Source organism: Ciconia boyciana, chromosome 8 (assembly GCF_034638445.1).
Source record: "Ciconia boyciana chromosome 8, ASM3463844v1, whole genome shotgun sequence".
Classification (NCBI taxonomy): Eukaryota; Metazoa; Chordata; class Aves; order Ciconiiformes; family Ciconiidae; genus Ciconia; species Ciconia boyciana.
Genome location: NC_132941.1, coordinates 14,812,793 through 14,835,256, shown reverse-complemented (window position 1 = coordinate 14,835,256; position 22,464 = coordinate 14,812,793). Strand labels below are relative to the sequence as shown.

At 37.5% G+C, this 22,464-nt stretch overlaps 1 protein-coding gene across 9 annotated transcripts in view; it reads left to right on the top strand.

Annotated features, from left to right (window-relative positions):
* Nucleotides 1–22,464, top strand: part of WDR72 (WD repeat domain 72) — a 128,388-nt gene that overhangs the window by 100,733 nt on the left and 5,191 nt on the right. For all 9 annotated transcript variants that reach the window (XM_072871241.1, XM_072871239.1, XM_072871238.1 and 6 more), the window contains one exon: nt 20,491–20,589. In XM_072871241.1, the coding sequence (XP_072727342.1) occupies nt 20,491–20,589 (99 nt within the window). The remainder of the gene's footprint in view (nt 1–20,490; nt 20,590–22,464) is intronic.

Here is a 22,464-nt window from a genome sequence, read left to right as displayed (position 1 = left end):
CAAAGTAAAACATAATCTTTTCAGGGGAAAAATGGCATATGAAATAACTTCTTAATAGAAAATAAAAGCCACAGATGGCAGGGTCTCTTCTGGGAGATGTGAATGTGGCTCCTATCAAGCATAATTGCACTAAAAACTGGCAACTAGGACTTCAATTTGGCCCAAAGTTAGATAAAACATACCAAAATGAAGAACTAGTTTTCTACTTTTCTCTGTAGAGGTTTTAGGAGAAGAAGAAGAAAGAGCATAAGGCATGTTAATTGCTTTTGGGAATACACTATTCCAGGTTAAGAAGAATAAATATTGTACACTCTGGAAAGCATGTTGATTTTTAGTGGACAGTACTAATTTACACATTCCTCATTTAGAGCACAGAGGTAATACTAAAAATGGATCCTTTGGTGGGTGTAGTAAAAAAATACATATAGTGGGACAATTCTCATTGTCCATGTCACTGCATAAATGTGCAGAATAAAAAATAAAATGGAATGGCATTGTTGTACTGCATGAAAAGCAGGACAAATGGTGGAAAGCAGCAGCCCACTATGCATTAGCCGTCACTACAGTGGCACAGGGGCAGAGGGTACATCAGAGCACAGCTAGGGGATTTGTTTAACAAATTTAGTGTGTAGGACATATCCAGAATGATTTTCTATAAGAGAATTGTTTCCTGTTATTGCAGTGCCAATTGGGTGCAGTAACCTTTCTGACTACTTCTTCGCGTACTTCCATATCCTTGCAAGCCCATAGTGAGATCCACTCTGTAGTATGCATTTTTTTGCTCCTGCTGAGCAAAGCCAAATAGAATTCCTGCTTATAGGTGATCCCACTAGGTGAATCTCTTGAGCTCCTCCTCTCTCTCTGATTAAAGCATTTTCAGATGTTGGTTAAGAGGTGTATCTCAAAACTGTGAATCTAATTCCAGACTGCACTGTTCTGCTTCACACTGTTTTACCAGTAAACAATTAACATAAGCCCAGCTGATTTATGTAATGGAAGATTTACTCTGCTAGGCAGAAGCTTCTGCTGGTGCACAGCCTTGTAGGGTATTGTCGGGGAAAACGGGTATGAAGCTATTGTGAACAACTCTTTGTTGACTTACAAAATTACTTGTACTCTCGTAGCTATAAAATAGAGCAGCCATAAAATGATCTGGCTGGTTTTTTTTTCCTTTTATATTTTCCAAAGTTCCCAGATATATTCCTTTCTAGAGAGAGATGTGCCTTTGGAATACCAAGGCACTGTTCAGGAGGGGGGAGCAGGGAAGGGGTTAAATTAGGAGCACAACTGTATATTAGACACTGGTTGCCCACTATAGAGCTCATGCCGATCGTAAACCAGAGCGAATGTAATGTTTTTAAGGAAATCTAGCAGACTCACAAAAATACACATATTATCTAGTGGCAGGAAAGAAATCAAAGCAAGACTAAGTACATTTTACTGATGCACTGGATGCAATAAGAAATTCTTTCCCTTGTGGAGGCTACTGCTATCTTAAATAAATGAAGCAAAGCTACAGGCAGATTTTTGAGCAACTTTTATAATCTAATCTATTTCTAATCAAATTTTATTTCAATTGCATGCAGGCTGGGAGCAGAGGACCTGGTTACTGTTACTGGTTCCCTAAATGAATGCACTAAGATTTAGAAGCTGGGTTCACTAACAATGAGTTTAATTGGTATCTACACACAGTACTGAAGTCCCAAAATTGTATTCTGGGCACACACTTGACTCAGTGAAAAATTGGGATAGATTATGTAGAGACAGTGTGTAATTCCCCTCGCAAAGTCCTCACAAGTGCAGAGGGAGGACATGTGGTCAAGACAATCCCTTGCGCTAGCTACCCTAGCTATTGGCTGCTACAAGGTCTTTAGAGGCAGTGATAAATTTGAGGGTAGTCATCTGACTTGCCTTAATCAGTACTGATTAAAAAGATCTAAATGGCTCCTGGCAGCCTCTGGATCAGAAGGATACAGATGCTCTCTCCCTAGTGGTATGCCAGTCACCACTGTGAAGGTAAATTCCATCTATAAATGTCAGGGGTAACATTTCAGTCAAAAGTTGTACAGTGGCACTCAGAAGAGCTGATACACTGTGACGGTATAAGAAGAATGTAAATAACACTGCAAATATTAGAAAGTTATTATGTACATTGATTGTGGGGCCTTTTGGGGAGGTCATGTTCTCTTCTGTTGACTCTCTGAAAAGATATGGCGTAAGTAGAGGTGAGCTTAAAGATAGGCAAGAAAAATTAACAGGCTTCTGCATAAGTGTAATTTTAAAAGCTGATTAGTTTAAAGAGGTGATAAATAGGAAAGAATGTTGTATAAGTATACAAAATTACAAATTGTGTGGCAAAAGTAAATCAACTACTTGTTCTTCTTTATCCTTTCTCATAATTCAAGAACATGCAGACATGCAGTCAAACTGAAAGGTTGAAGCTTTAAAAAGCTTAAAAGAAAATGTTTCTTCATGATACCTACCACCCTTCTGTGAAATGGGGCAGCATTTTTTCTCCATCTCCACCAAATGTTGAAAGTCTCAGAGTTCTTAAACACCAGTTGCTATGTAAGTTAAAATTAGCTTATGCAAAGTAATACAGAATTGAATAGAGCACAATATCTTTTCTGTGGAGTTTTTAATGTAGTCTCTAGACTTCAGTGTCTAAAGGACATCCTCCATAAAAGTAATTATGGTTGACTTTAAAAAGACATAGGAAAGCTCCTATAGCTTTTGTAGTTCCTGTAGCTAATTGTATTCATGGTGAAGTATTTAGACACCAGGAGAACCCAAGCAGTTATCTTTCTTACAAATCAGATCTCAAAAAACCTCCAACAATGGTATTTAGAAATTTGGCCTAACGTATTGCTAATTCATGCAGAACATAAGCAAACATGTAGATGTATTCCTGCAAATTCATACAAGCAGCTGTAACATACCTGAGGAATGAGATGGCAGTTTGTGGAGCTCAGACCCAGCACCCAGGGTGAAGTAAAAACTCAGGGTTTCCAAGGTCTGGAATGGAGTAGTGACCCTAGACCATTTGCACAGTGAAATCTAACAGTGGGTGAGAGAATGAATTCTAGTATACTGCCCTCTCTTCTTCATGAACCATCTACTTTGTAAACTCTTTCTGAGCAGAACTGTTGATGAAGTGATCAGGAGAAAATCATTCTTGGCCTTGCATGCTCTAGGCTTGTCTTTTACTCACTGAGGAACAAATACATTAGCTTGAATTTAAGTAAAATAAATTTAAACTTATCTTAAAAGTAGTTTTTGTTGACTTGTATTAAATGAGGTGCCAAACAAATGTACTATCAAAGTATGTCTCTTCAAAGTACATCCACTGAATGGGAACCATATAAACATGAAGAGAAAAGACCTTAAAGGAAATATTAGTCAGGTATTATATTTTGTGGTTAAAGGCCATCTAGGAGAAACAGTAAAATAATTGCTGTAGTGAGGATTACAAAGTTTGTCATATTACATCTCCCTGTAAATATCACTTTAATTTTTTATGGCACAGATTATTCGTAAGTTTGTTTTATATACTGCATAGCACTTAAATGTCACTGGATCTAAAATCCTCATCCAGGAAGCTCATTAGTTGAGCTGTCTGCGTCTGTATATCTGCCATCAGCATCTGGTGAGAGGGCTGCTGCTGACCCTGCCAGACTTGGGTCATGAGGTCAGCAGGTCTCATTTATTATTCAAAATTGCTTTCTGACCTTTTATCAGCTAGGTCAAAGAATGCTGCATTCTCCTTGGTCGAATTTTATACTGAAATCAGTATCATGCACAGATAATATAATTACCAATTCATGTGAATCTCATCCCTCTCTCTCCAAAAATGTACTCACTTTGAGGTTGATGAAGTTCAAAGAGTTGCCTATACAAATGCACATATGCTTCAAGACCACGTGTATACCTTGTCATCCTTGTGAAATAACACATGTAGCTTCACACCTAATTCACGCTTCAAATTGTGCATCTACTTTCCACTGTTGTGCTACTGAGACTTATTTTTACTGCTCCTATTCTTTTGAATAGATTCCCTCTCACTATTTATGTATTCAATATACATATTCAATATATTTTCAGTAGTAACTATACCTCCCCCTTCAGCTGCACGCATGTATCAGTTGAATATAGGAGAACTTAGAAGAACTGTAAAGCAAGAAAAGCCAATAAATATGACGACAGTTTTCTTTGAGATTATAACAGATTCTGGAAAGAAAGACCACTGAGAGTTCAAAATATTTTTAAAATATTTTCTCATTACAGATGCGTTCTAGTTCTAGGATATCACTGGCCAGCATGATTTGAGTCCCAAACAGAATCAAGAAGGACCGTGGCAAAATTAACGAAGAACTGATGATTTGAAATTTTCATTCTATGGTGAACAAATAGGAAGCATAAATGGTATTATAATAAGAAAAATGTTTTTGGAATTTTAACACACTAAACTTTGAAGACAAAATTAGCCACCAGATCTTAACAAGCCATACTACAGTATGGAAAATTGGAAACCATAAATGGCAGATTAATTCTTAAAGGGAGCTGTGCAGTCCAGCATTATTCCTCTGGAATGATTTCATCCTTTCTAAAAGAAGGAGCCAAAGGTCACATTGGTCTTGCCCTTGAAGCAGACAATATGAGATGTCAGCTTGTGCTTTCTGACACTGCATATGATGAATAACCTTGACATAGTAATAAACAAATAACCTATATTAATGTTTATAAGCACAGTGAAGTATTAATGCAATATATACTTCAACAGCGTATTGTGAATATACAGTTTTCATAGAAATGGATTTCCTCTAATAATACTGTAGTAAATTTATGGTTTGTTAAATATTGCTGTAAAATACATATTCTTTAAGTTACTGAATGTATACATATCTGAAATATGGCCAACCATATATATATATAAACTAAGAGAAGTACTTTAAACAAGCAGGCACTGAATTAAAATTATGCAAAAAATGTGAACATCTGTATTCACTGAGATACTCAAATTGTTGGGAATAGTTGATTTTTAGTGTTTCAAATACCTGTAGTCAATTGTCTTTGTAAGTGCAGCTCTATCATAAATAAGTATTCAGTAAGGTTATCTGCTCTTCTCTTTTGGTATTCCCAGTAGAAGAGAAAAATAATTGTGTACTGGTAAGATGTTAAGGTTTACATAACATTTGGTTGGAATGAGTATGGGAAGCTGGGAGTCCAGTTGTTGTGAGGAGAGTTATAACATGGTGTAGTAGTCACAGAATCGTATAGGTTGGAAAAGACCTTTAATATCATCAAGTCCAACCGTAAACCTAACGCTACCAAGACCACCACTATACCATGTCCCGAAGCACCTCATCCAAACGGCTTTTAAATACCCCCAGGGATGGCAACTCAACCACTTCCCTGGGCAGCCTGTTCCAATGCTTGACAATCCTTTCAGTGAAGTAACATTTCCTAATATCCAGCCTAAACCTCCCCTGGCGCAACTTGAGGCCATTTCCTCTCGTCCTATCACTTGTTACTTGGGAGAAGAGACCGACCCCCACCTCTCTACAACCTCCTTTCAGGTAGCTGTAGAGAGCAAGAAGGTCTCCCCTCAGCCTCCTTTTCTCCAGGCTAAACAACCCCAGTTCCCTCAGCTGCTCCTCATCAGACTTGTGCTCCAGACCCTTCACCAGCTTCATTGCCCTTCTCTGGACACGCTCCAGCCCCTCAATGTCTCTCTTGTAGCGGGGGCCCCAAAACTGAGCACAGTATTCGAGGTGCGACCTCACCAGTGCCGAGTCCAGGGGCACAATCACTTCCCTAGTCCTGCTGGCCACACTATTTTTGATACAAGCCAGGATGCCATTGGCTTTCTTGGCCACCTGGGCACACTGCTGGCTCATGTTCAGCTGGCTGTCAACCAACACCCCCAGGTCCTTTTCTGCCAGGCAGCTTTCCAGCCACTCTTCCCCAAGCCTGTAGCGTTGCATGGGGTTGCTGTGGCCCAAGTGCAGGACCTTGCACTCAGCCTTGTTGAACCTCATACAATTGACCTCGGCCCATTGGTCCAGCCTGTCCAGGTCCCTCTGTAGAGCCTTCCTACCCTCAAGCAGATCAGTGCTCCCACACAACTTGGTGTCGTCTGCAAACTTACTGAGGGTAAGTCGTCATCTGCAAACTTACTGAGTCCTTTTAATAAATTCCTTAGCTTTAAGAACAAACAGTCTTGTACTCTTTATAGCTGTCTTGATGGCACATTAAGGTTTTTTGTGTTTTGTTTTTTTTAACTGAAAATTAAACAAAGCTATTGGATAGTAATGAAATGCAGGCTAACATTATAGGATAGTACTTAGCCCTGTGCAGAATTTGAAGTACAGCGTTTCTCTTGTTCATAAGTAATATCTGTATCTTGCAGGTATTCTGTAATTTCATACATAATTTTTGTTTGCTTTTAACTATGCACCATGTTCCCAAACAAGTAATCTATTTGTAGTATAGACGAGCTGTGTTGAGATTTCTCGGTATTCTTTCTGAATCTTTTAGAGACATCTCCATGTACTGTTACATGTGAGTTAACCCCAGGTCCTACTCTAGCCTTTATTATTACTACGCAAACTCTGTTATAATCGTGGTACAATAAATATTTCACCGTATGTGACAGTTTGAGAAACACCTTCTATCTTAACACTTGCAAAACACCGTAGCACATATCCCAGTGTACTTCATGAAGTGAAAAAAGGCATTCGTCATTCCTTCTTCAGCACATTATGAATGTCCCATGTCCATGAAAGATACTTTGTAGGAGGTGTGTGTACAGAAGATTTCAAGGATACATTTCATAGTATCATAAATATGTTTCAAAGGTTCTAAAATTTAGATTGGACAAATGTGGAGAATGGCATGCTATTGCTGTAGATGAAAGAAACCAAGACTGTTAATTAGAAGTTAAAAGCAATTGTACAATAATACTGCAGAAATTTTAAATGAGAAGAAAAATGTATAGAAAACAGTAGCGAGTAGATTAGTGAAAAAAGTTTCATCTTTCTCTTTTAACAAATATTTAACTGCTCAGAGATTGCCACGTTTTTGTATGTATCCGTCATTAGTCCTGTCGTTAAGTAGGGTTAAGGGCTAGAACTAAATGAACAAAGAGAAAGGACAATCCCTCTATTGTCTTTACATTGAGTGTTAAGTGAAACTTCTTAAGAAGTGAAAAGTAAAGGAAAGAAAATTAATATACATCCCAAAGAGCGTGCAGTCCCAAAGAAACTAATAAAAAAAAAATAAAAATCTGCTTTTTAGTGGGTGGCAATGTAAGAATAAAAAATAAGACAACAAGGAAAGTAAGCCCTGACTATTCATTTGCGTTCAATAGCTGTCTTCATGAACTAAACCAAACCAAGTGGTTGGTTCTTCTAAACCACATTTTCACTTTCCTTTAGCTCCGAATGACTGAGTGATTCCCTTGGAATGGAGCCTGAAGTGGCAGCTGTGAATGCAACTATAAAAGTGTCAGATAGATACAGATAATGTGTTTTATAATAATACAATATAGTAATGCTTCTGTGATCCCAGTTTTCTAAATCTGAATTTAACTTTTCACGTTGATAGAATTATTTTAATCTGTTCATCAGCCTTTCAATTTTTCCTAGGCACAAGGAGTGTCTCTAAGTGAATTAGCAAACCTAGGTACTAAACACCTTACACAAACAGCAAATCTGTTTGCATACTCTTCAAGTCCAGTAACGCATGCACTGTAGATATTCTTTCATACACTGCCACAAGAATTCCTGCAATTCTGTAGCAATGTAAAAATGTCAAGTGGAGCTCTCTTGGTGCAGGTAGGCTATTCCCCTCTGGAAAAAGCATTGGGCTATGCGAGCAGTTTATAGCTAGAAGCTCACCTGCATTTGTCATTTGGCTGTGGTAAAGGATGTGCAAAGACTGGAGTGCCTATGAGCTTCCGTGGGCTTTGTGTATTTAATTAATCATTGAAATCGGGTATACTGCTGTGCTACACCTGTGTAGTCTCAAATCATTGGACTAAGAAGGCTGAGGCTTTATTTTGAAGCTGAGAGCTTATTTGGGTTATTTTGGAAAAGATTAGGCAGATTCCAGAGTGCCAGTTATATTGTGGTGAAAGTGAACTTGTCTTCTGCTCTTTTGAACGTAGTTATGGAAAGTAGTCTTACTTCTGCAATATCTGTTCTAATCTTTTTTACATACCCATTAGAATTTCTATATTGCTTGCTTCATCTTCAGCCACCTTGGCCAAACTCGGGTTGTGGTAAATCAAGAGCAGCTCTATTTCTTTTTATAGAAGTGCACCTAGTTAACACAGAGATGAACTCAGCGCCCTGAGCAGGGAGTGAGCATTCTGTGATTTATTTTACAAGAATGCTGTGTTCTCTGTTAATTATGCTACAGCCATTGCATTGTGCTTTTGAAACTGCAGTCAAGGTCCTGCTGCACATTTGTACCTTTTTTGTGCAGGAGCCCTTTTGGCATTTCCACTTCACTCACCTTACAAGCTGGAGTGCAACCTTTAGTGATCTCTTGAACTGGCAGTTTTGTTTCCTGAAACACTAAATTTGTTCTTATCCTTCCATATGTAGAGGGATATATATGACTGTCCCTAGATTCACCTCTGATCGTGCAGACAAGCTGGTAGTTGAAAGCATATAGGAACAGAAACAAATCAACCAGTAAAAGAGAAGAATACCAGTAATACAATTTGAAGTACCTGCAGGAGACAGGTAGGACACTTCCATATGGAATTCCTTGTTGAGGACTGGATCATTTCCAAATAGTCAGTGTATGCCTACCTTTTCTACGTGTGAATTGGAATATAGATGTGCACAAATAAACACCCTGGAACAGATAGATTTTAGAATACCTAAATAAAGATATTCGAGATACTTTTGACTAGGTATATTGCAAAAAGCAATAGAAATCTTTTCTTTCAGAATTAACAAGAAACCCATGATCAAACATCAAGGAAAATCAAATTCTAACCAGTGACTTGGCTACCACGATAATACAGCCAGTGAATGTAATGTTGTTTCACCAACCTTCATAATTTTATGGCAAATCTTATGGTACCTTGTGTGTTTCTTTTTTGAAAGTCCCAGTTCTTATAGCAAAGTGATAATATTGAAAGTATTAACTTTTACTAAAAGCAAAAGAAACCCAGAGAAAATGACATCTTCCTGAGGAATAAAGGCTCAACACCTAAAAAAACAAGTGAAAAAGAACCTAAATAAAACTTTTTTTTTTAAACCTCATACCTCTGAAGACTTGAGTCTTATGCTGAAAGTGGGCAGTACCAAAACTGATTGCAAACTTTTTAAGTTTGGCTTCATTGATCAGCATGCTCCTGTTATATTTGACCAACGTTATTTAAACGAAATGCAACGAATTTGACATTTTAAAAAGTCCTGCCACTTCTTCATCCAGATTGTTTCTGCCTCACACTCTTATGTAGCACTTGAATGCACCAAAGAGAGCATGGAAGAGCTCACATTTGTGTTACTCCTTGGCTCTTCATCCCCCTGTGGTGCTTAACTCTTGTACCATGGTCTTGTACCGTGTTTCACTTATCAACAGCAGATCATCTGCATTTATTGGAACCATGCTTTTTAGTTCCTCACACGTGTGGCTGTGGTTTCACACAGCCTCTGAACCACAGAGATACTTGTCAGATAGCTCCTTAGATGCCCATCTTCTTGGAAGTCCCTGTAGTGTCTCTCTTACCTGTTTATTACCTATCTCAAAGTGGAGGATCCAGGCTCTTTTGTCCACTTACAGATGCATCTTGCTGATGGCCTGAAGAATAAAGTTGAGCACAGGTGAATGGAGCAAAGGTGCAGTATTAGACAGGGGTCATCTTTTACCCATTAAGTAATTCACAGCTCCTTGCTTATCTACTCATTTGAGGGAGTGCCACATTCGTTTTCTGGAGATATATCCTGTGGTGCTTAAAGGGGAGGGTCTCTTTCCCAAACCTGTGTCTGTTTCGTGGTAACTGAAGCAGATGGTCCACATTCATTACAATATAATTATGTATCATCCATCAGTTCCACAGTGCACCTTTCTGATACTTACACATATCAACAAATATTGCTTATTAATTCACAGAATAGCAAAGTCCAGCTTTTGTTCTCAATTACATCAGGAGCGTAGCTACCTTAAAATTAACCTAGATTTATGCTTCTGTAACAGCCCAGAATCATTGTCCATAGATTTCCAGCTACACAAAAAAGGGAAAGCATCTCCTAGTAGCTAGCGTTTGGGAAAAAATACAAAATTATATAAATTTGTCAGATGCTAGTTTGCTGCCCTAAACACCAGTTCACTACAAATCTTAACCATGTAACTGAAAATCATTAATTAAATCCTGTGCAGTCAAGAATCATGCATAATGTAACACAGCTACTGCAAACAGTTCACTCCTAATCATTTAAATTTCCTTCTTGCTCTTACAGACATGAGGAGCCTGTATTTGAAGTAGTCCCTGATGAGATTTTGCTTTTACATCCTTGGAGAATGTCCTTGTGCATATTTATAGGACAAAGTAGAAGGATTACATACGTGGATTTTTGCTTTTATGGTATTAACTGTAATCATTTAAAAAATACATACCTTGGCACAATGTGATCACATATGCACACCTCAAAAATCTTTTGACTGTATGGAAAATAAGTGCCCTAATGCTCTAAGCCTTTAAGTAATAATACTATGATTGGGCCATGTGCGTGAGATAGCCACTTTGAAATTTAAATTTAAATTTCATCTGAAAAATAGGATTTCCATATCTTCTATTAATTTTTATGAAGAGGATTTTAGTAAGCAGCCCACTCTGTAGGGCAGTGTTGTTTCTATAGTGCTGTTGTGTTAGCGGTGAGAATAGATAGGTTACCAGATCAGCACTGCTAATGTTCAAAAAGGCAATTTGTTTAAAGGACAGGGACAGAAGAAGAAGTAAGTGGACTTCACAAATTCAAAACTGCACAGCAGTTTCACTGCAAACCATCTACTAGTCATACAGTACTATCCAATTAATCCATTACTCTTAGAAGAGGAATCCCTGTATATCCAGGTACAATCCTTGCCAAATATCTGGACACAATCATGGGCTTTTAGGATTACAAGTAACATAATAAAGGATAATGATCAAAAATTAAGCACACCAATACAAAATGCTTGGGTTAACTGGGCCTGCCATGTGCACTATAAGGCAGCAGTCTGTTAGGTTTAAAGTGAGATTAAGGAGTTGTGTAACCTGCAATTATGCTGTTTTTCATTAAAAAAATAAGATGATTGGGCTCAGTAGGGCCCTTCCTTATATTTACCTCTGTTTAATTGGATTGGGAACTGCTTAAACATCTTTGAGTTGGAGCTTATAAGAAGATGATCCCAGCTGTTTTTCGAAGCTTAAGACAGCAGGCAGACAACATGATCATGTCAAGACTCATACTAAAGCCTTAATCCTACTTTTTCATCAACTAGCACTACAGCTGAGTCTTTAACCTCCTAAGTACTAAATGTGCTTTGGATCTCTCACGATACATTTGCTGTCAAATGTTATTGTCTAATAATATTAATTTTTGCTTTCTTTCTGAGAAGGACTTTAAAGAATAGCCTCTGTCTATCAGAATTTGGAGAGCTATGGTGTAAGCCTGTATTTTCAATCCTTTTAAAAATACAATTTATAAGCTTGCACCTATTGAAGTCTGTTGTTCTCTATGGAGGAGAGGAATTGCATTGACCTCACCTTGTTATAACGTAAAACCCAGTATATTGGTAACTATTTTTCATTGTACATGTATTACTAGATTGAATATAGTTTTATTTTCAATGGGAAAGAAACAGCAACAGCTTTAGATTTATTCAGGTCTTTTTCCTAGGAACTGTTAGCATGACCAAAAGAAATTTTCCAGATTCCTAGCCTCAAAACTTGCTAACCAGAGCATTTTTTAGTTCGATAATCCTGGAGTTGCATAAAGATTAAATGTTCTAATGAGTTTTTCCTGCGTCTGTTAATAGTATCCATGCAATGCAATAATTCCTCAGCCTCCTCTCCTCAGCCTCTTTTCTCTTTTCTTTTCTTTTCCTTTCCTTTCCTTTTCTTTTCTTTTCTTTTCTTTTCTTTTCTTTTCTTTTCTTTTCTTTTCTTTTCTTTTCTTTTCTTTTCTTTTCTTTTCTTTTCTTTTCTTTTCTTTTCTTTTCTTTTCTTTTCTTTTCTTTTCTTTTCTTTTCTTTTCTTTTCTTTTCTTTTCTTTTCTTTTCTTTTCTTTTCTTTTTTTTCTCTTTTCCTCTGTCGGGTAGTGCTCCGATTTGTCCTAGTGACACAGGGCTGCCAGCAGGAAAGCAAGCGTAGTTAATGCTCAGCTGCTCAAACCAGTCAAGCAAGCTAGCAAGTCCCAGCTGTGCTACTTGATGTTTTTTGATTGCACCTAGTCCTCAATCTGCGAACTGTTTTCTGGACTTAGATTCATCAAGCTCTGCCGCTTTAAAAACTCATGCAGGCAGGCATCCTAGGATATGCCATTATAAGCTGCTGCCAGGGGATCTTCTAGGAGATAAATGGAATCTGTGTGAAGTAAATTAGTGTGAACCAGTCAATCTGTGTGTCAGCCTTGAGCCACATCCATGGGTAACTAGCTTGCTGACTGAAAAGTCCACTGTCTTTTGCCAATCAGAGGTCTCAGCCACCAGGAAGCAGTCCTATACAACATTAGTTTCTTGGAATAATGCCTGTTTGACCAGCTAGTGAAGCTCTTCAGTGTACAGTACTGTACTGCCTGAGTTTACTTATTGCTTAAATTGAACTGAAAATCTTTTAAAGTCAGATAACATTTTAACAGTAGGGAGCATCACAGAAATGTCTTGGAAATAAGTACTGCCACTTTCATACAGCAGCCATTCAGCAGAGTCATGCTGTGCTGCAGTTGGCTTTACCTCCCTATCAGTAATACATCTTCAAGGCCGTAATGCAAAATAATAACAATAATCTGGCCAGAAAAGGTTAATAAAGAGGCTCTGTGTATATTTTTTTCCCATGGATTAAGCTATTTGGACAGCTTTGATCGAGAGAAGGGAAGAGTATGCAAGCTATAACATTGACATTATGCACAGGGATATGTCAGTGTCATAACTGTGCTGCACACTTTTGTTTCATTTTGGCTTTAAAAGCAAATTGAGGCAATCTACAGCTGGAATTCCTCTGTAGAAAAGGACTGAACCTGAATCCTCTGAAAATTCCCTGATTAATGATTTTAGATTTGAATGCCAAATCCATCTACTGTCATGAAAATAATAATGTCAATACTGTCAACAATGCAATATTAAAAATAAGAAGTATTTATTTGTTTGTTGTTTTTATAGAAGCTACTGATACACTGATAGCCAGTCATATCTGCAGTATGTACTCCCCAACAGCATTGATCTAACGTGCAGAAACAGGGGGAATTTTGCTGTATATTTTTAGAAAATTGAACAGGCGAGGAGATGCTATATACTTTAATTAAAAAAAGAAACTAATTATCTAATAACTACCAGAACTGAAATTTGGCCTTCTTTACTAATTCCTGTAAAAATTGTTTTTCTGTTGCCTCCCAGTTAGTCGTTGAAAAAAAAATGAGATAGGGATAAATAATGTTGATCAAATATGATCAAATAATTCAGTCTTACACCATGTTTGGTTAAAATATGCAGTACCACACATTTAGGGAAATTGGAAAAAAGGAGTTTGGGCTTTCTAGCCAGAAAGGACATTGAGAAGAAAAAGCAGTGTGTAATGATAGAAGAATTAATTAAAGACAGTTTGGGGTTACATTTTCCTTTTTAAAATCCGCCGAAGTTTTACAGAAGCATATGCTTCAGAGCTGTGCAGTAACCATTGTGTGGGATGTTATGGGAAAGTATTTTATTTCTTGCGGCAGAACCTACTGAGACAAATGTAACTAGTTAGGTGTTTTATTATATATACTACACAGAATACATGGACAGATTCTGGTATAAATCACAACTAAGATCAAGACAACTGCTTTAAAATTGAGTGAATGTTTCATTGCACTAATGAAACAAAAATGGGATGTCCTTTGAGAGCATAATTTGTTACATGCCATTATATTTTAGTTGAGAGAAGTAGGGAAGTCCCTCTGGGTGAATAAAACTTCAAGGTATATTGGGAAAAGAATCACTGAAAATTTCAGTTTTCCTGTCTGGAGTAATGCTGTCCTCGTAGATATGGGGAGGTAGGAAAATGGAGTTTCAGAAGGTTTCTAATTTAAAATATATAAGAACCTTAAAAGAAATTTCACGCTTGCAGAAGGAAGAATGTTCTTTAGTTGCAATTCACTTAGCAAGTGGAATGAGCTTCGTTTGCATGTGACTTCACAGAGTGCAAGAGCAAGCTCAGGCTTCCCCAGGTGTATGGGTTAGTATTGCTGCAAACTGAGCTCTGCAATGTAATATTAGGTCCTACTTCTGTATTCAATGGAATGGATTTAAATTACTGTAGCTTCCAGTTTGACTTGTTCCATACTGGCTTATTTCAAGCACAGTTCCAACTTCCATATGCTGCAGCATTCACTTTAGAATAATAATGTTTTTCTTCAGGTTAGTTTCTTAATCTTCTTTTTAAAATTAAAATGTAATGAAAACTGGGCCAGTGTGATATTTAATCATGGGAAGATAACAACCAGCCATTCTCAATTAAATGACAACTACATACATCAGTGCAGGTTTTTTTAAATGACACTAAAAATTATGAAATGACTAGCAACTGATGTCTTCTGTCAGTGAGATGAATTAGTGGTTTATATGGCCTGAGAAATGGTCTGGAAAAAAAATAGGGTTGAATTCAATAAGGACGAGAGCAAGGATCTAGACTGAGGTAGGATTAATCTTCTGCAAAGAGACAGGATGGGGAAGAAATAGCAAGGTAACAGTTTCTCAGGAAAGAATCTGGATCACAAGCTGAGCGTGAGTCAACAGTGTTCATGCGGTGGCAACAAAGGCAAACACCATCCCAGGCTCTGGAAATGGGAGTATCACCTGTAAACCCTGTGAAGTACTCCTTGTGCTGTCCTCAGCACTGGTGCCACCAAGGGCACATCGCCAGCCTCTCTGAGGCCCTGCCTGCTGGCACACTGCTCAGCAGAGAGTGCCGTCACCGTCGTGGCAGCGTGGGTGCTCATACTGGCTGCTGTAACTTCGCTAGCTGCTTTTTCAGTTTCTGGATGATTGTGGTGAGCGCTGCTAATATTTCACTTGCTATTTCATGAATGTTTTCTGCATTTCTCATAATATGAGTGAACTAATCGTATCCTTTTAGGTTAGCATCAAAATATGTGGAAACAGCTAAGTAGGATAGCAATCCTCAAAGAGATGGTTGAAAGAGGATAAAACAAAGGACCGTTCAGTCACGAGCGTCAAGGAGAGAGCGTGCAGGGCTCGTACACATGCCTTTTCTCATACAAGAATAAGTTTCACATTAAGCTAATAGGGACATGTGCAAACAAACAAAAGGAGATGTCTACCTATGTGGTAAAACTGTGGAGCTTGCCATATTAAGGCAAGTTGGGGTGTAGGATGTTAAGGATGCAAAAATCCTACATGTTTAAGGGAAAACTGGAGAAGTTTGTGGAACAGAAATCTACTGTGTGTTATTAAATGTAAAAAAAAAAAAGTTTTGGAATTCTCCAAGTTTCAAATTGGAGTTTAGGAGAAATTTCTGGTAGAGTATTGCTGTACGGTTGTTGGACTCTTACACTGATGATATCTGGTCTCAGCAAGTACAGCTGTTCTTATGCTGTTTATGATATCTATGAAATATGCTTTTTAAAATAGTACTCAAAGAAAGCATTTATTGCCTAGCTCTCCATCAAGCTTCTTAGGTATAATACGGTAAGTGCCTGTAGATCCCATACATCCCAGAAGCGGCATTGCAGCATGATTGTTTTATCCATTTACAAAAATAAAAACATACCAGCATTTTGTTTTCCTTTACAGCTTTTTCATACAGCTTTTTATTTAGATTCAGGTTGCTTTGTGTTCTGTATTGGACCTTAAATATATTTATCACCTGTAGCCTATCTTGCCTAATATTTTTGATTGAAAAATCATTTTTGTTGCCCTATCTGCTTGTTTTGAATGACAAATAAGTTCTTGTTTTCTCTACAGACAGACTGTCTTTAAGTTACTAATCTACCTTACCAATAACAAAGGCATCTTACCAGAAAATGCTAACTGGTTTATTCACCTGTGTTATGCAAACTCCTTTCTCCAGTGCGTCTGCCCTCTGAAAATTGGTATGCAGAGCAGGTTATTTAGACTTTAGTATGTGGTATTTCCAGAGTGGAACAAGGCTTTTCAGAGTTTAAATAGAATGTGTAGAAATAAATGATAGTGATGAGTTGTTGCTGTAATTAGTGATTAGTATATATTCACAAAGAACACCTTATCATTTAACAGGTCGTTCACACAAAGACTGTTCTTTCATAGACTGATCACAGATCAGTCTGTGATCTCTTTTTGGAAATAATTTGTTTTTATTTTATGGAATTTGAAATATTTTGAACCTATTTACAAAAATGTTTCATTGAATACTATGATCTTATGATATTCTTTTGCTATTCTAAATTCCATACCTATTATTTTTAATGTCTTTTTCTGTTTCAATAATGTAAAAGAATGGGTATCAAGTTCAGTATACAACTCTTAAGAGCTTATTAAGATATATCAGAAAAAATTACCACAATTCTCATGATTGATCCTGTACAATGAAGATTTATGTCGGTTTTATATGCTAAGTTCAAGGTCATTTGCCTCAATGAAATCTGTCCTTTTACCATGCTAACAAAGGTAATTTCTACTGTTCATGTAATAACTGAAATTACATTGCACTGAATAGAGAGAAAATATCATTAGAGTTGTTATATCAGAATTTTTTTTTTCTTAACTTTTTCTCTGACTTGTAGATTTGGGGCTCATTTATACTCCAGACATTTACATCACTTTGGCTACACAAGTTAGCTTTCAAACGGAAGCAAAAGTAATTTTAAGGTCCATTTAAACCCAAAGTAGGACAGAGTATCCTCAGAATGAATAAAGATCACACTGTTTATGTTTAACTAACTTAAATTCCATCAGCATCCTAGGTATAAGCAATTCAGAACAGTATTTCCCATATTGACATTTGAACGTAAGATCCTATTCCCCTAAGGGAAAATACAGTAAAGTAAGTGTCAGTGTTAAGATTTTTTTTATATATTTTTTCCAAGATTACATAATGCCAGTTTTTACTTTCACTCTTTATTTGGGCCAGGCTGTTCTTTCCTTATTTTTAACTTTTCAATTCCCTTTGTTCTTTTATGATATTTTTAAGGAACCTTCCTCGTCAAATTGAGCATATAACACGTAATGTTTTAAAAAAGAAAGATCTGAAGGTCTCTGCCTAGGTCCCTTTCTTGCTCACTGCATACACACATTATGTAACTTCTTAACCTAGGGTGTTGTGAGGTTTATTGGCCTGACTTTTGTCTAGGGAGGTATGCGTACTTCCGATTAAGTGACAAGGCTAAGATACACATCCCTCACTCGCACCAGTGACCCGATCCTAGCATGTCCCAGCCTGTCTCCTGGTTTTCTGAAACCCTTCACTCTTTCCTGCTGAACCTCATTCTCTGACAGCTCTTTTTACACAAGTTGTCTAGAGGTCTGCTGCTCTGTCCCTGTGAAAACCCTTTCCATCTGTGCTTTGCACTCCCTTTAAACTGTTCCTAATGACTCCTTGCCACCAACTATTAGTGCGAGCGTTTCATCATTGTTTGTTGTCATTTGTCAGCCATATCAGCTCTGCCTGTGATCCCTTTTTTCTCACTTTTGTCTTTCTTGGCTTTCAATGATTCATCCTCTCCTGAATCTCCCCAAATCTCTGCAATCTCTACTCAAGCATATCAGCTGGAGATCCTCCTGCTTTGTCCAAGGATCTTGCCGGCCTGTCTTGGTTTCTTTCTTATTCTCTTCACACCTTCCTTCTGATGTATCTCATCTATGTATGGACCTGCTTCTAGCTGTCCTTTATTCATTATGTTCTGAGTTAATTCAGTTCTCAGCTGAATCTGGTACCTTCCCTAGAAACAGTGCTCAGCTCTGCTTTGTTGTAAAATCGAGCAGGTTAGTTTAAATGATACGACTTATGCTGGCACGGTCTGGGACAGAGGGAGAGCACTTGAACAGGCTTGTCCTAGTCCCATTCAAGAGCAATTCCAGCACAGACTTCCCGCAAGGGGAGTACCTGCCATCTCCTAACTGGGACTGAGGCTTGGTGCTGTGAATGCATCTCCCCTCCGTGGTTCACGGTGGGAGTTCTTCACTGGGTGAAAATACACCATTCATTTTGAAAGGCTGATTCTGAATTTTTGGTCACTGCTGTGTCTTTTAGAGAGGACAGCTCTTGTGATTTTTCTCTTTCTCTGCAGAGGCATAGCCATACTTTTTGTTTTCTCCCTTTTATCACAGTATACTCTGCTGGAAATTTTCCTATTGCTCTACTTCAGAGTAGTTCTGACTTTTAAATTCATGCAGCTGTAATGACCCAATCTATCACTCAGCACAGTGGAGCTGACTGCTTAATGGGAAGAACTGTTTTAGAAAGAATGTTCTAATAAATTTGGCACAGAACAATGCTTTTGAAAACATAATATGCACACTTTTATTTTCCAATTTTTCTTTTTTGAAGTGGGAATCCTGGCCTTCAGTTAGTGTACTTGAAAATTATTTAAATGTTGTAAAAATCAGAGAAAAGTACAGATATCTTTGAAGACATTTCTTCCTGCACATATCATAGCATTCTCATGTGTGAACAAGAACATTTGTTATTTATTGTAAGTTGTTCTTCAGTGTCAACGCACCTCATGTGGATTATCATGTCAACACTTCCATGGCAGAGACAAGAACTAAAATTCCTCTTCATGTGGATAAATTGACCATTGATACAAGTCTACTGGCTTTTTGTAAGCTTAGAAATGTAACCAGTGTTCCTGTTCTGCCTGGGCAGGGTTTTATATACTGGTTAGCTGCCATCCAAGGCAGATTTTTTAAGCAAATTTACTGGCTTTTTTTTTTTCAGGTGAAATGCACAGTGTCACTATCATAGGTTTCATTATTTATTATGTTTTAATATTGAATTTTCAAGGATCTAATTCCACAATTGTATTGAAGCCCTGATTGCTTCAAATGGACTCTGTGTAGAAGCAGGAGTTGAGAATGATGGAACCTGTTGGCGACGTGGGATCAATATCTGCAAACCGATGGAAAGCACACAGCATTGAAGTGGAATACTTGTCTTTTGAGCTCTTCCTGTCTGAATAATGCCCTGAGGCCTTGTTGAGTTACTCATAATTTTGGAAAATTTAAATGAGTGTTTAAATTAAGGAATCCTTCAGCAAATATTCATTTCGTAAAAAAAAAAAAAATCCATCAAAAGTTATAAGGGAACAAATTTCTTGTTTTTAAAACAGCACAAAACTACACTGAGATTGTGTATAGCCAATGGTATCCCCATTCCACATGGAAGTTTGGAACCTTGCTTAGTTTTCTAGATATTAGAAAAAAATTAGTATTTTCTAGTCACCACTATTTTCCTAAGAAATGGGATCAGCTAAGGGGATCAGTTGTAATGGGACTGAAAAATTGAGATCTAGTCTTTACTGTGCTACTCTATAGTATATTGTTTAATAATTGTACTTTATCTTCAAGCTATATTTGTGGCTCCACATGGAGCAGAAGAGAGGGAAATGGACATTAACAAGGGAAATAGCTCTCTTCTGTTCAGGAAAACTTATGTGGGATTTGTTCAAAAGCCAAGTGAATTAAAAAGTCAGATACAGACAAATAATTGTTTCCATGAAAATATTTTCCTGCTCTGAAATGAAAATGTTTTTAGCAATTAAGTAAAAGAAGAAATGAAATTTGGTAATCTCTAAACTGCAACTCAGTCTGGTTTTTACTGTGCTTTGGAATTATCACTAATTTTATTACAAATTCTAGCTTGTTGTATACAACATATTTTCATCTTAAAACAAACACCATTTCTCTCCCTGGTGAATGACTCCAGTAATTACAAAACCACCTAATTGATCTTTTCTATTGTTTACTGGCTTCTTTGGTGAAACAGACAAGCACTTTTATGGCTTCTAAATTATTTTGTTATTTTAGGATTCTATAAAAAAAACTATTTTTTTACTTCAAAGGGATCACATTTAAGCCAATGCCTGAAACTTCTCCCTGAATGAATTCCTGTCTATAGATTTTTCAACTGTGCTATGGTTGCATATAAGTACTTTGAGTTTCTGTTTTATTTCAGTCTGTTATTCGTGTTTACAAATTATGTCTTCAGCATTGAAAGCTCTGCAGAAAATCAGGAAGTGTTTGTTTCTGAATACATTACATTTCTCCCCCCCCTGTTTTTATTCTTTCTTGCTCCAGTCAGTCCACTGAAGCATGACAAGAGCTCAAACTCGGCAAACTTCCAAGATGTGGAGGATACGCCTGACAGATGTGTCTTGGAAGAGTCTGAGAGTCCAGGTGAGAGGCATTTAAAGACAGCCACCAAGTATCAAGTGATAAATCTGACACAGCTTTTGGGTCTGTAAAAAAAGCACATTGTAATGCTGTTTCCTTTTTAGCAGCTGCAATGTCAAATTAATGGTCACCTCCAGGGGTCACAGTGTGGAGCTGTTATCCTTTCCTCTTTCATCAAGAATTCAGGTCTTAGAAAGGATAAAGGCTTTATGACCAAAAAGAAAGCTGACACTACTAGTTCATTATAATTAGTTTTGGACTACACTGCTTACTTAATATATGTACAATGTCTGACCCTTTGAAGGTAGCATGAGATTATGAAAAATTAGAAGGACTGTATATACTGCGGTTGAATGTAGTGGCGGACATGCAAACATGGTATCTCTGGAGGAAAGCAAATTGGTAGTGTTAAATAGCTTGATTCTTTTCTTTAAATCAGGTCACAATCATTATTTCATTTTAATGGCTCTTAACATTGATTCAGCTAAATACAGGAACATCCATAAAGTGCATTCTTTTTGGTGACTAAAAGATTTATCTTCAGGTAGTTTCATTATCTTTCTCGTTATGGAACATCTACAAAATTTATTAAATGAATCCCAAAGGGAAACAATTAAATATAAAGTGTATCGAGTCACAGCTGATTAAAAACATTCTGTGTGACTAAATACTAAGATCTTTTAGGCAAACTGTGAGCTTGACCCACATACACCATATACGTAACCTGCACGTAGTCCTTATTAGTGAAAGAGTTAAATGTCTTTCTTCACTCGATATTTTCCTTCCCTGCTTTATCTGGTTTCTGTGTACCCTCTTGCATCTTTGTGTGCTGATCCGTGTATCATATTTTTGATTCATCGTCTCTGCGGCCTGTCAGCTTAGTTAAGAGATTTCCAAATCTTGCAGCCTGTGCTGACAGGGGGCAGCTGCCAACAGTCCCCTGATCCTTCCCCAAGGAACACTGCTGAGATTTAATTTTCAGTCAAAGGGTGCAGTCTGAAATCCATGTCAGGTCCCCTAAGTCATCTCAGAACCCAGATAGGACCCATGTCTGGGGGATTATATTTCAGCACACTCCACTCCTCCAAGATTCCTTGGGAGTTCAACCGCTGTCATATACCTGATTTGAACTACATTCCCTTTTCATCTTTTCCACAGAAATGAACACCAGTATATGTTAGAATAATTGAAACCAATGAATTGTAAATCCATATTCATTTTAAAGCCACATAGGCTTGGACTCAATGCTGTATGGCAGAAACCAGCATGAGATGTAGAAAGAAATAATCTACTCAGGAAGGAGCCAAGTTTAATTCCTTACTGCACCTACAATCTGCGGTGCATGACACCTCCTTCAGAAACTGTCTATAGTCCCTTCAACAATGATTATGGGCAAAAATGTAGATTGTCCAAGTTCTGATCTGTTCTGAAGTGAGAAGGAATTAAAACAAGGTGGCACTAAAGTGTTCAGGTGAGAATTAATGTACCTTAAAGGTAACGTTAATTTTAACCTTAAATTAATTCCGTGCGGCAGAGAGTACATGTTTGGATGGGAACTTGAATATCCAATTCTGTGCTCTGCATATCTATATGAAGTAATGGAAAGAATAAAAGCCTGTCAGGAGGTGAATATTGACCGGCAAAAATACATGTTGATAAAGCATCTAAACTTAAAAACTGAGTTCCATTCGGTCCATCTGACATCATTAAACTAGTAATAAACAATGAATTACTCTGGCTTTTGTTTCTGGCCATTCCTGCATTTTAAGACATCTTGTCTTATAGGTCTGAAAACCTCAGGAGATTTCACTACTGGTCTCACTGCTTTCCACTGAGAATTTGTGGCTTGGTTGTCATGGAGACATCGTATTTCTCCAA